Source organism: Megalobrama amblycephala, linkage group LG5, assembly GCF_018812025.1.
Source record: "Megalobrama amblycephala isolate DHTTF-2021 linkage group LG5, ASM1881202v1, whole genome shotgun sequence".
Classification (NCBI taxonomy): Eukaryota; Metazoa; Chordata; class Actinopteri; order Cypriniformes; family Xenocyprididae; genus Megalobrama; species Megalobrama amblycephala.
The window spans coordinates 35,304,748-35,326,409 of record NC_063048.1 but is presented as its reverse complement, the minus strand read 5'-3'; the positions used below and the strand labels follow the sequence as shown (position 1 = coordinate 35,326,409).

Genomic DNA, 21,662 nt, shown 5'->3' with positions numbered 1-21,662 from the left:
GGCAATAGTAAGTAATCCTTTTGTTTGTTGTTTTGACTAGTCCGTCTCCTGAAGATTATTTGTTTCCATTTTCTTTGACCATTTTTCCTGCCTCGATTCACATTTCCGGGGCAGAGGACTAAAGGGAATCCTCCAAGTTTTTCAATTTACATTTCTCCCTTTTGGTTTAATTTAATCACGTTACAGTTTCCCAACCTAGACTGGGAGAACTTGTAACAATTTAACAACACATAAACCATTTAAAACTGTAGTTTACTATGAATGCTAATCTTTATGCAAAATTCGACTCCCATGTTATTTATGTTCTCCATTTGACCATGCATTTTATTTATGAATTTGCACTCTTTTATACTCCAATTTATTGTTTTGTTTTGAATGCAAGTTTAATTAGAGAAATTCCAGTATTGACAACAAGTATTGAAAACAATATCAGTTCTTCTCTAAGTAAGATCTTTCCAGTAGGGTGTGTTACATGTTAAAAATCGAATTACTTTATTAAAATTTGCTGTCTGTCTGAAAGAGCTGGGAGAATAAGGAAGAAAGCATTTGAGAAATTTGGATAAGGAGACAAACCATGATGGCCGGGCTATCTGACTCTGTGGTACTTGGAGGGGGTTTCTAAGGGGAATTGCAATCACTTGCAAAGACAACATGATTAACACATTCCGGAAATCAAAACACGTTGGTTGGGGAACTTTCCAAAGGGGAAAATTTATGCTATTGTGCATGGTTCATTGTGCATCTCTGGATTACAGTCAAGACTCTTTTCAAAGGGGAATTTGAACTGCATTGCATAGTTAAGATATCTCCAAAAGGGGGACTGGGACTGTGTGGCACAGTTTGAGATTTCTTGGCAAAAGGGGGCAATGAAACTTTGTGTATCAGTTCAAAGTGCTTCAATAGGTAGAGCTAGACAGTGGTCCTGACATGTGATTTAGATCCGCTCTGATGGACAACAAAAAAAATGCCCTGAAACTTCCTAGCTCTTCCATCCAGGTGGCGAAATTATCTGTTTTTACTATTATTTATTTTTCTTTACTTTTATTTCTACTTCTTTATTATTATTATGTATTTGGTTCTTCATTATGTAAAGCACTTTTAATTACCATAGTGTATGAAATGTGCTATACAAATAAAATTGTCTTGCCTTTATCACAATGAATGTTGTTATTATAAAATCATACCATGTTTCATAGTTATAGTTAATTCATAGTTATTAAGCAGTGGTTGATGAAGAAGACTGTCATTAATGTTTGTTTTTCTGTTATTTTCCATGTCAAATTATGAGAAATAACAGATTATGGTCTAATCTCACATATCCTGACTCAAATAATCAGTTTCTAACAGCAAACATTTAGAATGAAGTAAGATTATCTGCTAATGATCTGAATGTCTTGTTGAATGAGTGTTGATAGTCTGAGGATCATCTATATTAACAGTGAAACTGCTGAAAACACTCTTTATTTCATGTCAATAGTTCCTGTTTTCACCTCATTTATTATGCTGATGTCTTCAGATCTGCTGTAAATTGACACTTAAAGCTAATTTTGCTTTCAACAGATTGAGGGAATTTGTTGACTACTAATATGTATATTTGTTTCTGTCTAATGATAAGAACTGTTTTTCTTATCATTATACTTGGAAGAATTTACATTATTTTTATTCGGTTGCTCAATAAAAATAAAAACTAAGTAACTGATATATTTTTTATTTTGGCAGATCAGCTCCTCCCACATCACTCACATCATAAGTGAACCTCCACCCACATCACTCACATCATCAGTGAAGCTCCTCCTACATCACTCACATCATCAGTGAAGCTCCTCCCACAGCAGTTCCCCAATAAATGTTGGAATATTCCCATCAGATGAGCATCAGAGCATCAGGAAGAGCTGAAATCTGCAAAGACTGAGTTTATTAAAGAGGACAGTGAGAACATGAGTGATCCAGAACCCTGCAGAATGAAACACACTGAAGATACTGAAGAACAAAGAGGTTGGTGTTTATAAAAAGATTCAAGCACTTCTGCAAATTTAGATATGCAGTTAATCTAATTTTCAACAAATGGTCAGTAAAGTGATATTTGAGAAATGTTCATATTGATTGTCAACATCAGGTCAAAATATAGAGTATTTTAAATGTTTTATTTTACATTTATTTTATATCTGGTTCAAAATTTGCAACAATGTAACCAAAATTTTAGACAAAAAAAGGTATAAACCATAAACTGTATCAAGTAAATGAATTTTCCAGATTGGCTCACAGCGTTGAAAACTTGACTTAGGAAAAAGCTGATTTATAGCTATTAGTAATAGTTCTCACTATAGAAACATGGTGATTTGTCTATAATGTTTTTAATTCTAATAATTGAAGATTAGTGTACCTCATTCATGCTAAGTTTCAGAGATATGTAATTAATTGATAAAATGGCATCAAAGTGATCAGAATATTTTATAGCAGTTGTCTACTTTGGTACATGAAGGCTCAATTTATGCCTTTTCACTTCAGACCTGATGGAAGAGAGCGAGGAGAGTGAAGAACTGAGTGAAGTGGAGGAGGAACATCATGACAAACCTGGAGAAAAACCTTTGAGTTACTCAAAGACTAAAAAGACATTTGTAAAGAAAAAAACAGCGGAGAAATTTTCAACCTGCACTCAGTGTGGAAAGAGTTTCTCAACCAAACAAAGTCTTGATGTTCACATGAGAGTTCATACTGGAGAGAAGCCGTTCTCATGTGATCTGTGCGGGAAGAGTTTCACATACACACAAAGTCTTGAGAATCACATGATGATCCACACCGGTGAGAAGCCGTTCACTTGTGATCAATGTGGCAAAACATTTCTCTGGGCATCAAATCTGAAGAGACACCTGAAAGTTCATACAAAGGAGAAGCCACATTCATGTTCTGTGTGTGGAAAGAGTTTTTCACAGCTGCAAAATTTACATAGACATCGGAAAACACACACTGGTGTGAAAGAGTACATGTGTTTTGAGTGTGAGAAGACTTTTACTACAGGGAGCGATTTAAAACTGCACCAGAGAATTCACACTGGAGAAAAACCTTACAAGTGTTCACACTGTGACAAGAGATTCAGTCTGTCAACTGATCTAAAAAAACATGAGATGATCCACACTGGAGAAAAACCTTACAAGTGTTCTTACTGTGACAAGAGATTTAGTCAGTCATCACATCTGAAAACACATGAAAGGATTCACACTGGAGAAAATCCTTACAAGTGTTCACACTGTGACAAGAGATTCAATCAGTCATCACACCTGAAAACTCATGAGAGGATCCACACTGGAGAAAAACCTTACAAGTGTTCACATTGTGACAAGAGATTTAGTCGGTCATCATCTCTGAAAACACATGAGATGATCCACACTGGAGAGAAACCTAACAAGTGTTCACACTGTGACAAGAGATTCAGTCAGACAATAAATCTGAAAACACATGAGATGATCCACACTGGAGAGAAGCCGCACATGTGTGATCAGTGTGGAAAGAGTTTCTCTTTTAAAAGTCACCTGAAGATACACATGAAGATCCATGCAGTGGAGAAACCACATCACCACAGTCTGAGATCATGATAAGCAGTTCATCTTTATGTGCTGAACAACAAAGTAGTTTCATTACAGCCACAATAAGCAGCAGGACAGTTTTGTGGTTGCTTAGTATCTGCTTGGAAAATATATCATCATTATTAGAAGTGTTTATTATTTATTATTTACCATTATAATATTATTCTCATTATTATGAGATGTAATAAACCAGTATTTAAAGTGTTTCATTTGGATTTTCTTTGTAACATTTACCTGTAATTTCTTGAACCGACTGAAGATTCAAACACATTTCTTCCGATTATGGTGTTTCCAGTGGCCCCTTCCCAGATCCTGCTTTCCCAGCTGCATCAGCCTGACCTGATCTTTCCTCTCAGGAACCTGATGAATCTGGATCTTCAGCTGGAGACTCTCCAGAAACTACAACAGAATGATCAAATCACTGTTAAAACAGACTGTATGGATTCTTCCATTAAGATCAGTGTGACAAACTAACAAACTTCCAGATGTTTCTGTTATTAATGTTATTTACAACATTCACAATAATAAAACAACCTACAATTGTCTCTGTCCTCTTCATTCGTTCCAAGATAAATGTCCCAAAATGTCCTTTAATCTTCTGCAGTATTTCTTGTACCTGAATGATGTATTTACTCTTGATATTGAAACAGTAAAATCTTCCTCCACATTCAGTCAACAGATCCTCCAGCTGAACTTCAGGAGCAAATAAACACTTTATGAAATCCAGGATCTCTTCCTCATTTCCCACAGGTTCCTCTAGAGGAACAGTGAACAGAACTGAACTGAGACCTGCTGAACATCCAGAGACCAGCTGCTCTTTCATCATCTCCAGCTTCTCTTTATTCAGATCTGGATCCAGTTGATCTGGATCCAGTTAATCACATGCACCTGTTTCTCTCCAATCTTTTTTTTTACCATCACACAAGCTCTTTAAACCTTGTTTCAACAAGTATAGAGCTTCCTCCTGATGAGCTTTTCCCAGAACCATTTCTGCCCATCAAAAGAATCCGGATCACTGAGCTGGTCTCTGAAATGTCTGAAATAAAAACATGGAATATGACATTCAAGTTACACTGTAATTCTTCTCAGTGGAGGTCAAGAGTAAGAAAATAAAAATGTCTATGTTTCACAAACAAACATAAAATATTGTTTTGTTAAGTGTGTAAATGAGTCATAACTGTACTCATTTAAAAAAAAAAACTCTATATGAAGTGACAAGTGATCAAATATCAAATATGCTGATCTATAACAATGATAAATCAATATCGGAATGAAATATTGTAATGTTTGACCTGAGAGCTGGAGAGACAAGTCACTTCATTCAGAACATGTTTAAACATACAATGATGACAAATATCAGACAATATGACAGAAACAAATGCCTGTTCACATTCAAACTGAAGTGAGTCTGAATCAGATCTGAATCAGTGTTTTCTTAGTGAATTAGACAAAAGTTTATCAGCTGAAACTCACCTGCAGTTTCATTCCTCACTGAAAAACACATTCACAATCATCACGCTGAAGATTCACTTCAACACAGAGTTTGATCTATTTGTAACAGTGGCTGTTTCAGAGAATGAGAGTAGAATCCAAGCACAGTGAACATTTATTGAAACAAACATAATACAAGTTATTGATGTGACGTTTAACACCAAAGCTTTGAAGCTTTTATCAAAAAGTGAACAGTGAAGCACTGTATCAGACCTTGATTAGTTTTACTATAACCATGTGATCTGTCTCATCTGAAGCTTCGTTTTTTAGTATTAAGTATTTTGATAATTACTTTTTTGTTATTACATTGCATTTCTGTTTATTTTATAGGTTTTATTTTTAAATATCCTGAGGCAAGTTTTGTTAGAGACCCCAGCTCAGTCACTTTTAAATTCCACTAATTGCATAACCTGCAGTTCAGTAAGAAGTTAGAACTAACTTACCATTTAATTGAGGTGTAGGAAACACTGGGACATGCCATTATGTAATGATATATGATTTTGATTAAAAATAAGCTACTTTGAGCGGTAGACATTTGAGCTTGAAAATAGTCTTAAAGGGACTTTGATAGTCTTCAAGCCATTGAACAAACGTCTCTTCCACCATGTATTTTCCCTTACTCTGTTGGTGATGCAGGGAGTCTTGTGATTGATTGTCAAGCCAGCCAATCAGAATTCAGCAGCCTCATCTCTGATTGGCTGGAATTATGGAATATTGTAATGCTGGGTTGTGTTGAGCAAGTGAGCCGTCTGCGATTAGAGAATAGGGATGGGCATTTCTGGCAATTTTTCATTCCGATCATTAATAGGTTTGATGGAGACAATGAAAATATCTGAAGACTGTTAGAAAAATGAGTGTTAAAAATAAAAATATGACACGAAAACCTGTCTATGAAAACTTAAAAACTTTATTAAAACAATGCTAGATTGATTATGATGCAGCAATGCTATTAATAAGGAAGCATTTAAAAGGAATAGCTGCCTGATGTGAGTGACATTTTTACTAGTATCAATTATTGATATCAAAAATTCCATAACATAATTTTTACTAGTAAGAATTGTTTCTGATATGTGAAATTGGAATTTCATAAAGGGAAATATGCTATAAAACACCACTCTTTTTTGTTTTCATTTAAAAAATCTTAAACATTTTAATAGCCATGCATGTAGTTTAGGCAACACATTCATTGATTATCTTCACTCCATGTATATTTATAACCAAATATGTGCATATAGTCTGCAAACAAAACAACACTGTTTCTTTTTGTAAGTTTTAATGATCAATAATAACCATTAGAAAAGTATAAGTAAGGCAAGAAGCTACAATAAGAATAAAGCAAACAATTCAGTCAAATGTACAAAGTCAGCGCTCCAGTAGGCTACAACGGTAACGTTGTGAAATTTCACTTTCACTTCAACAAATTATAGATTCATGAGACCAAAGATCGCCTGTTATATATACAAAAGATGAATTATATCTCATGTTTAACCACTTCAGAGACATCAGAGCCAGTGGCAATCATCAGAAGGACTAGCAGAGGTAAGACTTGATAAAAGGGGCGGATCAAGAACACATCCGGGGATTTGAAATTTTCTTTGGCTAGATGTGAACTTTGAATTGGATCAGAACTTGGGCAGCAACTGATGAATTTCACAAGAACAGACAAGAACGCATATTGAGAAACGGCTAATTATGAATAAATGAATGAATGCAGCATTTATATAGCACTGAACTATGTACTACTGTATGTACACAATCATATCAGGGGTCGCTCCTCATCCACAACCTGGATAATTCAACAGCAGACACAGCACAACAGCGCCAACTATAGGTGGAGAGGAGAGATTTGGCTGAGTCTCTTTTCAGACTGTGGTGATGTGGTTTCTCCACTGCATGGATCTTCATGTCTATCTTCAGGTCACCTTTAATAGTGAAACTCTTTCCACACTGATCATACATGCGGCTTCTCACTGCTGTGGATCATCTCATGTCTTTTCAGATTTGCTGACTGATTGAATCTCATGTCACAGTGTGAACATTTGTAAGGTTTTTCTCCAGTGTGGATCATCTCGTGTGTTTTCAGATGTTCTGACCGACTGAATCTCTTGTCACAGTGTGAACACATGTAAGGTTTTTCTCCAGTGTGAATTCTCTGGTGCAGTTTTAAACTGTTTGCTGCAGTAAAAGTCTTCTCACACTCAAAGCACATGTACTCTCTCACAGCAGTGTGCGTTTTCTGATGTGCATGTAAATATTTCAGCAGTGAAAAACTCTTTCCACACACAGAGCATGAATGTGGCTTCTCCTTCATATGTACTCTCAGGTGTTTCTTCAGAGCTGATTCCAGAAGAAATGTTTTGTCACATTGATCACATGTGAACGGTCTCGCTCCGGTGTGGATCCTCATGTGGTCTTTAAGGTTTTGTGATCGGGTGAAACTCTTCCCACACTGATCACATGTGAACGGCTTCTCTCCAGTATGGATCATCATGTGTTTTTTAAGGTATGATGACTGATTGAAACTCTTCCCACATTGATCACATGTGAACAGTCTCGCTCCGGTATGGATCCTCATGTGTTCTCTAAGAGTTGATGAGTGTCTGAAAATCTTCCCACACTGATCACAAGTGAACGGCTTCTCTCCAGTGTGGATCTTCATGTGGTCTTTAAGGGTTTATGATTGACTGAAACTCTTCCCACATTGATCACATGTGTGTGGCTTCTCTCCTGTGTGAACTGTCATGTGAACATCAAGATGGACTTTTTGTGAGAATCTCTTCCCACACTGATCACATGTGAATGGCTTCTCTCCAGTATGAACTCTCATGTGAAGCTCTAGACAAGATTTCTTTGTGAAACTCTTTCCACACTGAGTGCAGGTTGCAGATTTCTTGGCTCTTCTTTTCTTTATAAATGTCTTTTTAGTCTTTGAGCGACTCAAAGGTTTTTCTCCAGGTTTGTCATGATGTTCCTCCTCCACTTCACTCAGATCCTCACTCTCTTCCATCAGTTCTGAAATGAAAGGGGGAAAAAAAAAAAGTCATTTGATTTTCAGTACATCAAAATAAAATAAAATAAAATAGTCATAAAATAAAATAGTCATAAAATTGAGCATATATCCCTATATCCCGATCATTTTGATGCATTTCCATTTTCATAAATTAATTGCATATGTCCCTGAAACTTTAACATTAATCTTCCAATTGTTCAGACTCACCGGTCATCTCAACAACACAATCCAGCGGTTTGCAGTTTTAGATTGTATATTTTTACATTTTTGAAAGATTATTATTTGTTATTTATGTTTTAAAAGAGATTCACGGAGTGTGACATCATATCATGACCGTTTCAGCGTCTGTAGAAAGTTCACATGCTCAAAGTCTAGACTGACTGCATCTTTAAATGTGTTATTATCAGTGTCCTACATGATTCACTCAACCCTGTTACTTCTGACATGATTTTCCTCCTTTCAAAAACAGGATTTCTTAAAAGTTAAGACACTAATGTTTTTCTTGAAGAGTGGTTCTAATTTTTTAAAGTCTGTTACATAAAAAGGTAGATCTGTGTAATTTGAATTGGAAAAAATAACATTGATTACCTATTGGTTAACTGCAAGTTGGTCAAACTAGTTCTTAAAACACAGTCTTAATATAGTGATTAAGTTTATGCAACTGGCCCCAGGAAGTGACATCATCTGGGCTCTTTCTAGCACATGATGGGAGGACAAGCAAATAATCTCAATCCATTGTATCAGTTTTACACAAATGAATGACTGCATTCATCAACCCTGTTACCAAAGTTACTGTAAGAAGAGATTTTGCTCAAGTTACACTTACAACCCTGTCAGCCATTCTGGAAAGTTCATTTACTTCAAACATTTTGGTGTTGACAGTTACAATGTTTGTTTCTATCGTGAATGTTGTTCAGCATCATGAATGAATAAAGTATAAACACCAACCTCTTTGTTCTTCAGTATCTTCAGTGTGTTTCATTCTGCAGGGTTCTGGATCACTCATGTTCTCACTGTCCTCTTTAATAAACTCAGTCTTTGCAGATTTCAGCTCTTCCTGATGCTCTGATGCTGGTCTGATGGGAATATTCCTGCATTTATTGAGGAACTGCTGTGGGAGGAGCTTCATTGATGTGTGTGATATGGGAGGAGCTTCATTGATGTGTGTGATATGGGAGGAGCTTATCTGCCAAAATCAATTAAATGTAAAAAAAATGATTTAACAAAGAAAACCAGTTAAATGCAAGTGTATTTTAATGTTTCGAACAATTTTTGTTTTTAAAAACAAAATGATTTAATGTTGCATCATCATTTTGTGTAACAGATGTATTTAATGTAAAAAGGAAACAACAGTTATTTTTTACCTGTACTTTATAAAATACATAAAATAATAAAAGAACTACATTTAGTTAAATTTTATATGATTAAAACTTAGTGGTTTGAAGCATAGTGTATAACTATACACTATATAAAGTATAAAGATTTAAAATGACAATTAAAGAGTATTTTGGGCTGCACTGTGGCCATTAAATTCAGTGTTTGAATGTCAGCAAATGATTCTTGCACTGAGTACTGACAAGTTTTTTTGTTTTTTATATATATTAAACCCCTTTTTGTATTACACCCATAAACTAATTACAATAAGAATTTATATCAGTCTTTCGTAAAACAACTGATGCTAATTCAGAACATTTTATTTCTAAATTCAAACATTATTCTGTTGACAGCAATGAAATGAGCTTTAAGTGTCAATTTACAGCAGATCTGAAGACATCAGCATAATAAATGAGGTGAAAACAGGAACTATTGACATGAAATAAAGAGTGTTTTCAGCAGTTTCTCTGTTAATATTGATGACTATCAACAGTCATTCAACAAGACATTCAGATCATCTCACTTTATTCTGATTGTTTGCTGTTAGAAACTGATTATCAGTGTAAGGAGGATACTATTTATCACAATATGACATGGATAAAACTCCAAAAATACAAAACAAACACCAATGGCACCATTACAAGATATATAACTACAGCAGCATAACATTCATATGAATAATTTGATTTTCTAGTAACTATATATAATGCATTAATGTAATTAGATGGAAAAACTTTAAACAGCACCAAAAAGCAATTTAATGTTTCTTCCAGAGTCTTTCCGGCAACTTTTATACATTTATTTATCATTTTAAAATATCTTATGTGGCTCATTAGCTATAGGGTCAATGTATTTAGCACTTTCTGTTCCAGTGTTTTAATAATGTAAAGTGATAAAGTTGAAATAAAGTCCAAATCTGTTAAAAGAGTAGAAATAAAATGGCAGCAGCAAAACTAGAGATCGAAACAATCACACAAACGAACACAAAATCGCTCAGGTCTGAATGAATTCATCATATTTTCCTCACAGATCTCAAACTTTGACACTCATTAGCAGTTTTCACTATAAAACATGAAACAATAACAAACGACACAAAATTCATTATTTTCAGTAACTATAGTAAAGTATTATCACTATAAAACATGAAACAATCACACAAACGAACACAAAATCGCTCAGGTCTGAATGAATTCATCATATTTTCCTCACAGATCTCAAACTTTGACATTCAGTAACAGTTATTATCACTATAAAACATCGAAACAATCACACAAACGAACACAAAGTCGCTCAGGTCTGAATGAATTCAACATATTTCCTCACATGCTGCACTAAATGTTTATTTCAGCAGGAAGACGACAGAAAAGACACACAAGTATCGCTGTGCTCGATGAAAACAACACAGAAATGAGCCTGTCGCTTGATCAAACTGTATAAAATGTGTTTGATGATCGTGTAAATATGAGAAATACCGTGAACTGCTCGACTCTCCTCAGAAGACTCGCCGCTGAAACTGAATGAGAGGAAGGCGCGCGCGAGCTGTGACGTCATCGGCCGCCAACGGTAGAGTCATTCTATGAAACGGGTGCCATTTCCACATTGCATTTTTCAAAATTTTCATTATGAATAAACTTTTTTTTTTTTTTTTTTAAACAAACCTACAAATTGAAAGATATGTTAATATTTCTGACATATCAGTGTTTTAAGCTTCTAATCTTCTTGATTGATGTAAGAAGTTTCCCAGATTCTTCTCAAGGTCTCACAGCATTTCTAAGTTAATCAAAGTGAGTTACGAGAACATTCTTGCAATAGACAGAATAGTGACCACAGAAAAACCAGCAACAGTGGCACTAAGACACGACTACCAAGAAAACCAGCCTCCAACAACTGAAACAAACATACTTTAACAGATCAGATAAAGACTCAGACACACTAAAACAAGGTGACTGTGAGAATACAAGCATTTGAGCCTCATAAGATCTGGAGAAAGAGCACAGTGGTGAAGCCCATCGACTTGAAATCCTACAGTGTCCAGCTGGATTCTGGAAGTGTTAAAAGGAGAAACAGGGACCATGGAATGACCCTAGAGACTCTAACCAAACAGAGACTGACAACACAAAAACACTGAAACTGCTGAAGTCACAACTCACCATTATTTCAGTGTTTGGAGTGAGAAGAACTGTTACTGAATGACTCATATTATTAAAATATATGATCCTGCTAAATACTTTACAATGAGCCTATAATGAGCCATGAGATATTTTAAATCTATACTTCAATGTTAATAGAGATAAATATGAACAGATTGATACTGGAAAGTTATTGCTTTGCAAATATTGCTTTGTGCTGCTCTTTATTTTTTAAAGTTTTTTTATTATTATTGTCAGTTTCTGCTATACAAAACTGCAACATGTTAAGGATTTAATTACTTTATTGAATAATATTAATATTAATGCAGTTATCATACATTCAGACTATATTTAGATTCATATGGACATATTATGTGCTGTAGTTATTTAGCTGTAGAGGTTGATGAAGATGAGTGTCAATAATGTTTTTGTATTATGTTTTATATGTGTCATATTGTGAGAAATATCAGTATTGTCTTTCAATAGAGCAGTTTTATAGTCTTTTCTCATATATCCTGACTCAAATAATCAGTTTCTAACAGCAAACACTCAGAATAAAGTGAGATGATCTGAATGTCTTGTTGAATGAGTGTTGATAGTCATCAATATTAACAGAGAAACTGCTGAAAACACTCTTTATTTCATGTCAATAGTTCCTGTTTTCACCTCATTTATTATGCTGATGTCTTCAGATCTGCTGTAAATTAACACTTAAAGCTCATTTCATTGCTGTCAACAGACTGAGTTGATTTGATGGTGTTTATGTCTGCTTATTTCAGTCTTTATGCTTTCAACTGTTTTTCTTACTGTTCTTTACTACTTTTCTAGATATCTGCAATTATTTTAATGAAGAAACAGAATACAGTTAGAATTAGAAATAAAATGTTTAGAATCAGTTGCTTTTCAATAGACGAATATGAATGATTAATGCAATTAGATTGAGGGTGAAATACAAAAGGGGTTAATATAGCAAAAAAAAAGTTTGAAAGAAAGAAAGAAAGAAAGAAAGAAAGAAAGAAAGAAAGAAAGAAAGAAAGAAAGAAAACAATTTGTCAGGTATATTTAGAACAAGAATCGTTTTCTGACATTCAAACACTGTATTTAAGGATCACAGTGCAGCCCAAAATACTCTTTAATTGTCATTTTAAATCTTTATTCTTTGCCACTTTCCTTCAAACCACTAGATTTCATCCATTTATCAGCAAGAATGTTTTAATCATTTAAAATATAATTAAATTTAGTATGATCTCTTATTATTTTATACACTTTATTAAGTACAGGTCAAAATAACTGTTGTTTCATTTGTACATAAATATATCTGTTACACTAAATGATGATGGAACATTAAAACATGTTTTCACAAAAGTAATTTGAAATATTAAAATAGACACTTGCATTTAATGGGTTTTCTATTTAAATTCGCTTTTGTACATTTAATTTAATGCAGATGCTAAAATTTGATATCTGGTCTTTAACCCTATAAAAACAAACACAGTAACTGATTTTGGCAGATCAGCTCCTCCAACCAATCTGCAGTTCAGCCAATGAAGCCCCGCCCACTACAGAGTCACTGTCAATGAAGCCCCTCCCACATCATGCACACCATCAGTGAAGCTCCTCCCACAGCAGTTCATCAATAAATGCTGGAATATTCCCATCAGACGAGCATCAGAGCATCAGAAGAGCTGAAATCTGCAAAGACTGAGTTTATTAAAGAGGACAGTGAGAACATGAGTGATCCAGAACCCTGCAGAATGAAACACACTGAAGATACCGAAGAACAAAGAGGTTGGTGTTTATTCTTCATTCATTCATGATGCTGAACAACATTCATGATAGAAAGATTCAAGCACTTCTGCACATTTAGAGAAACAGTTGAACTATGAAATGAGACATAATGACCTTTTCTCACAAAAGCTCAGTAAAGGGAAGTTTGAGAAACTTTCACAATGATTATCAACATCAGTTCAAACTAAATATTTATTTCACATTATTTCAATATCTGCTTCACAGTTTGCAAGAGTGTTTCCAGAATTTAGGCATTTTCAATATAGTTTACAACATTGTTATTTTTAGGAATAAACTGTAAACACCAAAATGTATGAAGTAAATGAACTTTCCAGAATGGCTGACAGGGTTGTAAGTGTAACTTGAGCAAAATCTCTTCTTACAGTAACTTTGGTAACAGGGTTGATGAATGCAGTCATTAATTTGTGTAAAACTGAGACAATGGATTGAGATTATTTTCTTGTCCTCCCATCATACTGTAGAAAGATGATGTCACTTCCTGGGTGTTTTTGAAAGGAGGAAAATCATGTCAGAAGTAACAGGGTTGAGTGAATCATGAAGGACACTGATAATAACACATTTAAAGATGCAGTCAGTCTAGACTTTGAGCATGTGAACTTTCTACAGACGCTGAAACGACCATGATATGATGTCACACTCCGCGAAATTAAAACATAAATAACAAATAATACACTGTAAAAAATTTCCTGTAGAATTTACAGTAACTTACTGGCAGCAGTTCGCCAGTAACTTACTGTAAATTAAATTACAGCAAAAATACTGTATTCATATTTACAGTACCATTTAAATTGCTGTAAATGTATTTACAGTACCATTTAACTTGCTGTAAACATATTTACAGTATAGTATTTTTTGCTGTAAATAATACAATAATTTTAGGGTCTTTTCTCTATAAATATATTTTAATACAATCAAAAAAATATAACTTTACACTGTAAAATGTCCTGTAATTCATTGTCCACTGTTTCTATTTACTATAAAGCTGTACAAATTGTAAATTACTGCATTTTAACAGGTCTCATTAAATAATAAAAAGACAATGACAACTGTATAATGTTTATAATTTTGTTTTTAATTGTTCAACTGTAATACTTGAAATAACATTTTAATATTCTTGCAGATTGAACTTTCAGTTTTCTTCACAAACTCTGATATTCCCAAGCCTGCAGTAACATTTATACATAAAATTTTAATATTACAGTATTTTAAAACAATTAATGAACAAATTCAGTCATAAGAACAATCTTAAAAACTTACAAATTTAAAATAACTCTCCACAGTGGAATGTGTTTGCTCTTATAGCTTAAAGGGTTAGTTCAGCCAAAAGGGAAAATTCTCTCATCATTTACTCCCTCTTATGTTGTTCCAAACCCGTGTGACCTTCGTTCATATTCGGAACACAAATTAAGATCTTTTTGAATAAATCTGAGAGCTTGCTGTTCATACATTGACAGCTACGCGACTACCAAAGAGAGCATCATGAGGCATGCGTGTTGAGTCGAGAGCTGATGTAGTTCCGTGAACGTGCTTTGAATAATATTATTTTGAAAATAAAGTGGTAATTTTTGTTTATTTGCGCAAAGCAGTTGCGTCGCTTCATAAAACTGATGTTAAACCACTGAGTCACTGTGGTTGTTGAGTAGCAGTCACTGGAGGGAGAGAAACCTTGTAGATAAGATAAAAATATCTTAATTTGTGTTCTGAAGATGAAAAAAGGTCTTATGGGTGTGGAATAACATAAGGGTGACTAATTAATGACAGAAATTTCAAATTTAATCGTTTTGCCAGATGAAAACCAGAAACTCCTTAAAGGGTTGAAAATAATCCCATAATTTACTCAATATAATCAAGCCATCCTAGGTGTATATGACTTTGTTTCAACCAAACATATATGGAGTTATATTAAAAAAATATCCTGGCTCTATAGGCTTTATAATCAGAGTAATTGGTACCTTGTTTTTTGATGCCCAAAAAGTGCATTCATCTATCATAAAATAAATCCATACGACTCCAGGGGGTTAATAAAGGCCTTCTGAAGCAAAGCCATACGTTTTTGTTAGAAAAATATAAATATTTATAACTTTTTAAGCTATGACTGGCCTTGGGTAACAGTCATACACAAGTCGATTCTGGTGGAAGAGTGAACTCTGACCTGACGCATGACATATTGGCGAACGCGGAAGCACAGACGAAAGAACAAAACTACTCACGTACGGACGTTACTGGAAGCTAGTTATTAAAGTGTGTAAAGTTATAAACATGGATATTTTTCTTACAAAAACCCATCAATTCCCTTCAGAAGGTCTTTATTGACCAACAGGAGCCATGTGGATTACTTTTATGATGGATGGATGTGCTTTTTTGGGCTTCAAAAACCATGGTACCATTTAAACCCATTATAAAGCTTTGAAGAGCCAAGATATTTTTTAATATAACTCTGTTTGTATTTGGCTGAAAGAAGAAAGTTATATACAACTAATGGCTTGAGGGTGAGTAAATTATGAGATCATTTAAATTTTTGGGTGAACAAACCCTTTAATACAGGAGGATACATGAGGGTTCAGGCCAGAGTTCTTCCTTTGCACCATCTTCCCTCTTCTTTTGCTGAACTGGAACTTTGAGGAGAACTTGCTGTCGGGGTTAATCATCACAATGAACCTTTACATAAAAGAAAGAATTCATTAAATCATTTGATGTGTAAAAACGTTTTAAACATTAAGACAAAAATGAAAATTATGTCATCATCTACCATTATTTTGTTACAAACCCATAAGACTTTGATTCATTTACAGAACACAAATTAATTAATATTCTTCTCTTTTCATTTTTGTCTATCCAGTCAACCAAAGTTTTTTAGTGTCAGTGAATAAAGGCATTGTAAAAATAATCCATATGATTGAGAGGTTTAGTAAGACACATAATTGATTCTCAAATTTGAGAATCTGTATACTGTATTTATGTGCTATGTATTTGGATGACAAATGTTTATATGTGAATAAAAGTCTAAAATCATATGGATTGCTTTTTAATATGTCTTTATGCACTATTTGAACTGGAATATTTTGGTTGAGTGGACTTTAAGTGGCTGGACAAAAATGATAAGATATTAAAAATATCTTAATTTCTGAACAAAAGTCATGTATTAATAACAGAAGTTTAATTTTTAACTGCACAGATAGATCTCAAAATCATATTTATGCTTTCTTCTGAGGTGTGCTGAAAATGGTGACTTAACTGTAAAATACTTATTACTGCCAGCAGTCGGACATTCAACTTTTACCACCTCGAATGTGCCATTTTAGGCGTCCACAGATACTGGCGAATTTAACGTTAGTCGACACAAATGTACAGCCATCAACAACACCGCATTTACAATTCAGATCGTGTTGTTCAGATCTGTTATTTTTGTGGGCTTGCTGTGTTTGCACTACATGTGCGACGTAGTGCGGAGAGGCTTTGGAACGAGCATGGCCATTAAGAAACTGCACACGAAAAACTGGAGTTCGCCATGTTTTTGTGCTTTTTGGCATGATTAATAACGGCGTATAATGTCTCCACAAAGACGCCACAGTGTTTGCATACTAATATTGCGGGTTTTACTCTAGCAATAAATGCATGCTGTACATTCATATGGGGCAATAAGTTAAAGCCAAACGATTATATAGCAATTAAAAATCACAACGAAACGACAAAAGCTCGTCACAGTTAAAATGAACACTCACCTGCTCCCAACGTAGTCGAGTCAAACCCAAGACAGAAACCAGTTAATGTTCATACTTCGATGGTGAAACGTGCTTTAAAAAGGAAAGAAAAGAGAAATATTCATTTTTACCCAGAAAAGTTACACAGAAGTTAAGTTTTCGTCAAACTAAAACGAGTTTCCCAGACGAGTGTCACAAGGCTCTCTCTTTACACCGTTAAGTGTGACGTGACTTCACGTGGCTGCATATTTTGTTCTTTTTTTTATTTTTTTTTTTAGTTAAACCAAAAATACAAATTATGTTAAGAAAAAGCAGGAATATTTGTACAGACCTTTGCAGCTGCCAGGTTCTTGCATCGCTGTCTTCCTTTTCTTCTTTCTCCAAGCAGAAACATAAGCCTCTCTGTGATTGGTCAGTTTTCGCGCTCATTTGTTTTTACTGTATTTCAGTTTACAGTAAATGAAAAATACTGTATTTTATTGGCGCCAATGGGATATTTCCCATAATGCAACTTTAAAATACAGTAACATACTGTATATCTGTTTTACAGTAAAATACAGTTCATATTACAGTAAAATACTGTGGTATTTACAGAAATCGCTAACAGTGTACATATTCAATCTACTCGACTTTACTGCAAACTTCACTTGATCACATTCACATGTGTATGAATGGAAGTCAGTGGAAGGAAAGTCTAGTGTGACCGGCCCTTAATAATTACACAGTTTTAGGAAAATAAATCAAATATCAGTCTAAATGTTGATGTCAAAATAATGCTGTTAATATCACATTAGATATTTTTGTGATTGATCAAATATATTTAATAGTTCTCACTACAGAAACATGCTCTAATGTTTTAAATATAATAATTGAGTAAAGAACACAGGACTCTTTTCTCCTCTATTATCTGTGCACCCCTCCCTCATCCCTCATCCCTTCCTCTCCCTCATCCCTCCCTCATCCCTCATCCCTTCCTCTCCCCCTGATTCAAGACACTGAAAGTTCACTAAGAATGTCTGTAGACCACATACAATGTTTCTTGTCAATTTATCTTTCCCCTTTCATGTTTGTAAAGGGTCACAAGGACCCTTTTATTAGGACAAATATGGACAATTTAAAAACAAAAATAACAATTTCCTTAATCTGAGCGGTTCTCAGATGCCTTAATCCTTGGCTACTTTGCCACCTGAACACAAACACACCACACACACAAATCGAATGGAGTTGATTATACATTGTCAAATGGTTAAAAAAAATAAACTTAACAGACAAAAGTTTGCACCATAGGAAATGAATGGGGAATACTATATTTCAGAGCAATGTTTTCTTTATTTTTTCTTAATATTATTTATAAAGAATTATTAAGAATTATTTAAGGGAAGGTGGCAGAGCAGCTATTTGGGAAATTCTGTGTCCAGAAGACCTTCATTCAGTGCTGATTGTCTTAATTTAGTAAATCAAAATTTAATAACCATTAGATATTGGAGTCAGATTAAGCGTAGAGCTAAAGTAAAATTGAGACTAAATTCTAAAAATAAGGTGAACTTCACAGGAGCGCTAAAAAAACCCCACACATTATACCTTCACCCAGACTGCTAGATTGAGTTGTTGGGACGACAGGTGGCTATTTACAATTGGTTGATTAATTTTAATGTAATTAATTTCTGAAAATACAAATGCAAAAAAATGATCAGAATGTTTTATAGCAGTTGTCTATCACATCAAGTCTCAATTTTATGACCTTTTTATTTATTTTATTTTGATGTACTGAAAATTAAATGACACCTTTTTTCTTTCATTTCAGAGCTGATGGAAGTGAAGGAGGAGAGTGAAGAACTGAGTGAAGTGGAGGAGAAACATCATGACAAACCTGGAGAAAAACCTTTGAGTCGCTCAAAGACTAAAAAGACATTTTTAAAGAAAAGAAGAGCTGAGAAATCTACAACCTGCACTCAGTGTGGAAAGAGTTTCACAGCAAAACAAAGTCTTGAGCGTCACATGAGAATTCACACTGGAGTGAAGCCGTTCACATGTGATCAGTGTGGAAAGAGTTTCTCAGTAAAACAATATCTTGAGCGTCACATGAGAGTTCACACCGGAGAGAAGCCACACGCATGTGATCAATGTGGGAAGAGTTTCAGTCAATTTGCACACCTTAAAGATCACATGATGATCCACACCGGAGAAAAGCCGTTCACATGTGATCAATGTGGGAAGAGCTTCATACGAAAAGTACATCTTAAGGGTCACATGAGAGTTCACACTGGAGAGAAGCCACACACATGCGATCAATGTGGGAATAGCTTCACGCGATCACAACACCTTAAAGCACACATGATGATCCACACCGGAGAGAAGCCGTTCACATGTGGTCAATGTGGAAAAACATTTATTGGGTCATCAGCCCTGAAGAAACACCTGAGAGTTCATACGAAGGAGAAGCCACATTCATGTTCTGTGTGTGGAAAGAGTTTTTCACTGCTGCAGTATTTACATGAACATCAGAAAACACACACTGGTGTGAGAGAGTACATGTGCTTTGAGTGTGAGAAGACTTTTACTACAGCGACCAATTTAGAACGACACCAGAGAATTCACACTGGAGAAAAACCTTACAAGTGTTCACACTGTGACAAGAGATTCAGGCAGTCTGGACATCTGATAAAACACAAGAGGATCCACACTGGAGAAAAGCTGCACACGTGTTTTTAGTTTTAGTTCATTTAGTTTATTCGGTCATCCGTCCATCCATCAAAAAAAAAAAAAAAAAACTTTTAAATTAAATTATACAATCCTTCAACATATCAAAGACAAGGACAAAGACCAAAAGGGTCAAGGCTGAAGTCTGAACTTATTATGCCTAGTCCTCTTACCATAAAACAGTATATCAAGAAGAAAACAAAGTCATACATAATATACTTTATATTACCAAAAACAGAAGTTAAAACAGAATTAAATAAGGTTAATCATCTTCCCATTGGTTCACACATTTGTAATAATAATAATCCTATTTACTAATCATTTATTTGTTTTTTTTTATAATACTAATCCTTTATATCTTTCAATGACATTAGATTTGTACATTTTTTACAATAGTTTTGCTGTATAACACCCTTTTAATTTCTCATCTAGACTATTCCACATATTTACCCGTCAAACGCTAATATATTTCCTTTTTTTATTTGTTCTCACATTGTTTTTTTGAAAAATGCCTATTCCTCTGAGGTTATACTGACTCTCTCTGAGCTTGAACATCTGGAGACTGTGAGGGAGCTGATGGTCGTATGCCTTGTGGATCACAACTGCTGTATTTAGGTCAACAAGGTCATGTATTTTCAATGTATTTAATTTTATAAATAAGGGATTTGTTGATGCAAAATATTTGTCCTGATTTACAATTCTAATAGCCTACTTTTGGAGTAAATAGATTGGATTCATATTTGATTTGTAATTATTCCCCCAAATTTCTACACAATAATAAAGGTATGGCAGAATGAGAGAATTGTACAATAAAAACAATGACTGTTGATTTTCAAAGTTTTTCATTTTACACATTATAGCAATAGTTTTAGCATTTTTCATCTTTATGAAGTTTATATGCATTTTCCAATTCAAATGTTCATCAATACAGATCCCCAAGAATTTATTGGCAGATACCTTTTCAATTTCTATATCATTTATTTTAATTTTGACTTCTTTTTTAATTTTCCTATTGCCGAATATAATATATTTAGTTTTACTTAAGTTCACTGAGAGTTTGTTTATGTCAAACATTTTTTAAATATCCTTATCTCATTTTCAACAGTATTCAGGAGTTGCTCCAGATCTGTTCCTGAGCGGTACAGGCTGGTATCGTCAGCAAACAGAATACAATCTAGATTTTGTAAAACCTCGCAGACATCATTTATGTACATTATGAATAATTTGGGTCCTAATACCGAGCCTTGTGGGACTCTGTGTGTAATTTTTTTTCTTCCAGAATTTACGTTATTCCTTTGTACATATTGTAGCCTGTCACTTAAATAACTTTTCAGCCATGCATATGCAGTTCCTCTGACACCATATCTTTCCATTTTTTTCCATAGCAATGCATGGTCAATGGTGTCAAAGGCCTTACTGAGATCTATAAATACCCCACTGTATATTGCTTGCTTTCTCCACCAGTCCCATGACTGCCATCGAAGTAGACCTGTTAGACCTGAATCCATATTGGTGATGATTTAGCAATTTATTTTTTTCTAGAAATTTGTCAAGCCTTACCACAAACAATTTTTCTAACATTTTTGAAAACTGTGAGAGTAGTGAGATGGGTCTATAATTGGTGAACTGGTGTTTGTCTCCACTTTTGAAGATGGGTATTTTTGCAATTTTCATTTTATGAGGAAAGGTACCAGTAAGAAAGGACTGATTACAGATGTGTGTGAGTGGTGTAACTATGCATTTTATGATGTCTTTTACTAGCCTCATGTCTAAACCGGAACAGTCAGTTGATCTTTTATTTTTGAATTTTCCTACAGTTTCAATTATTTCATTTTCATCTACACCATTTATAAATAAGGAGTTT

At 34.4% G+C, this 21,662-nt stretch overlaps 1 protein-coding gene and 1 pseudogene across 1 annotated transcript; one reads left to right on the top strand and one right to left on the bottom strand.

Moving 5' to 3' along the window:
* The first annotated feature begins 577 nt into the window (after positions 1 to 577).
* LOC125268174 (zinc finger protein 271-like) lies at positions 578 to 20,896 on the top strand. The gene is made up of 4 exons (XM_048190264.1): positions 578 to 601; positions 2,661 to 3,512; positions 3,894 to 4,046; positions 19,106 to 20,896. Exons 1-4 carry the CDS (start codon positions 578 to 580, stop codon positions 19,808 to 19,810), a joined length of 1,734 nt encoding a protein of 577 aa, XP_048046221.1. The 3' UTR covers positions 19,811 to 20,896.
* Positions 6,244 to 9,091, bottom strand: LOC125269185 (annotated as a pseudogene).
* Positions 20,897 to 21,662: the final 766 nt, after the last annotated feature.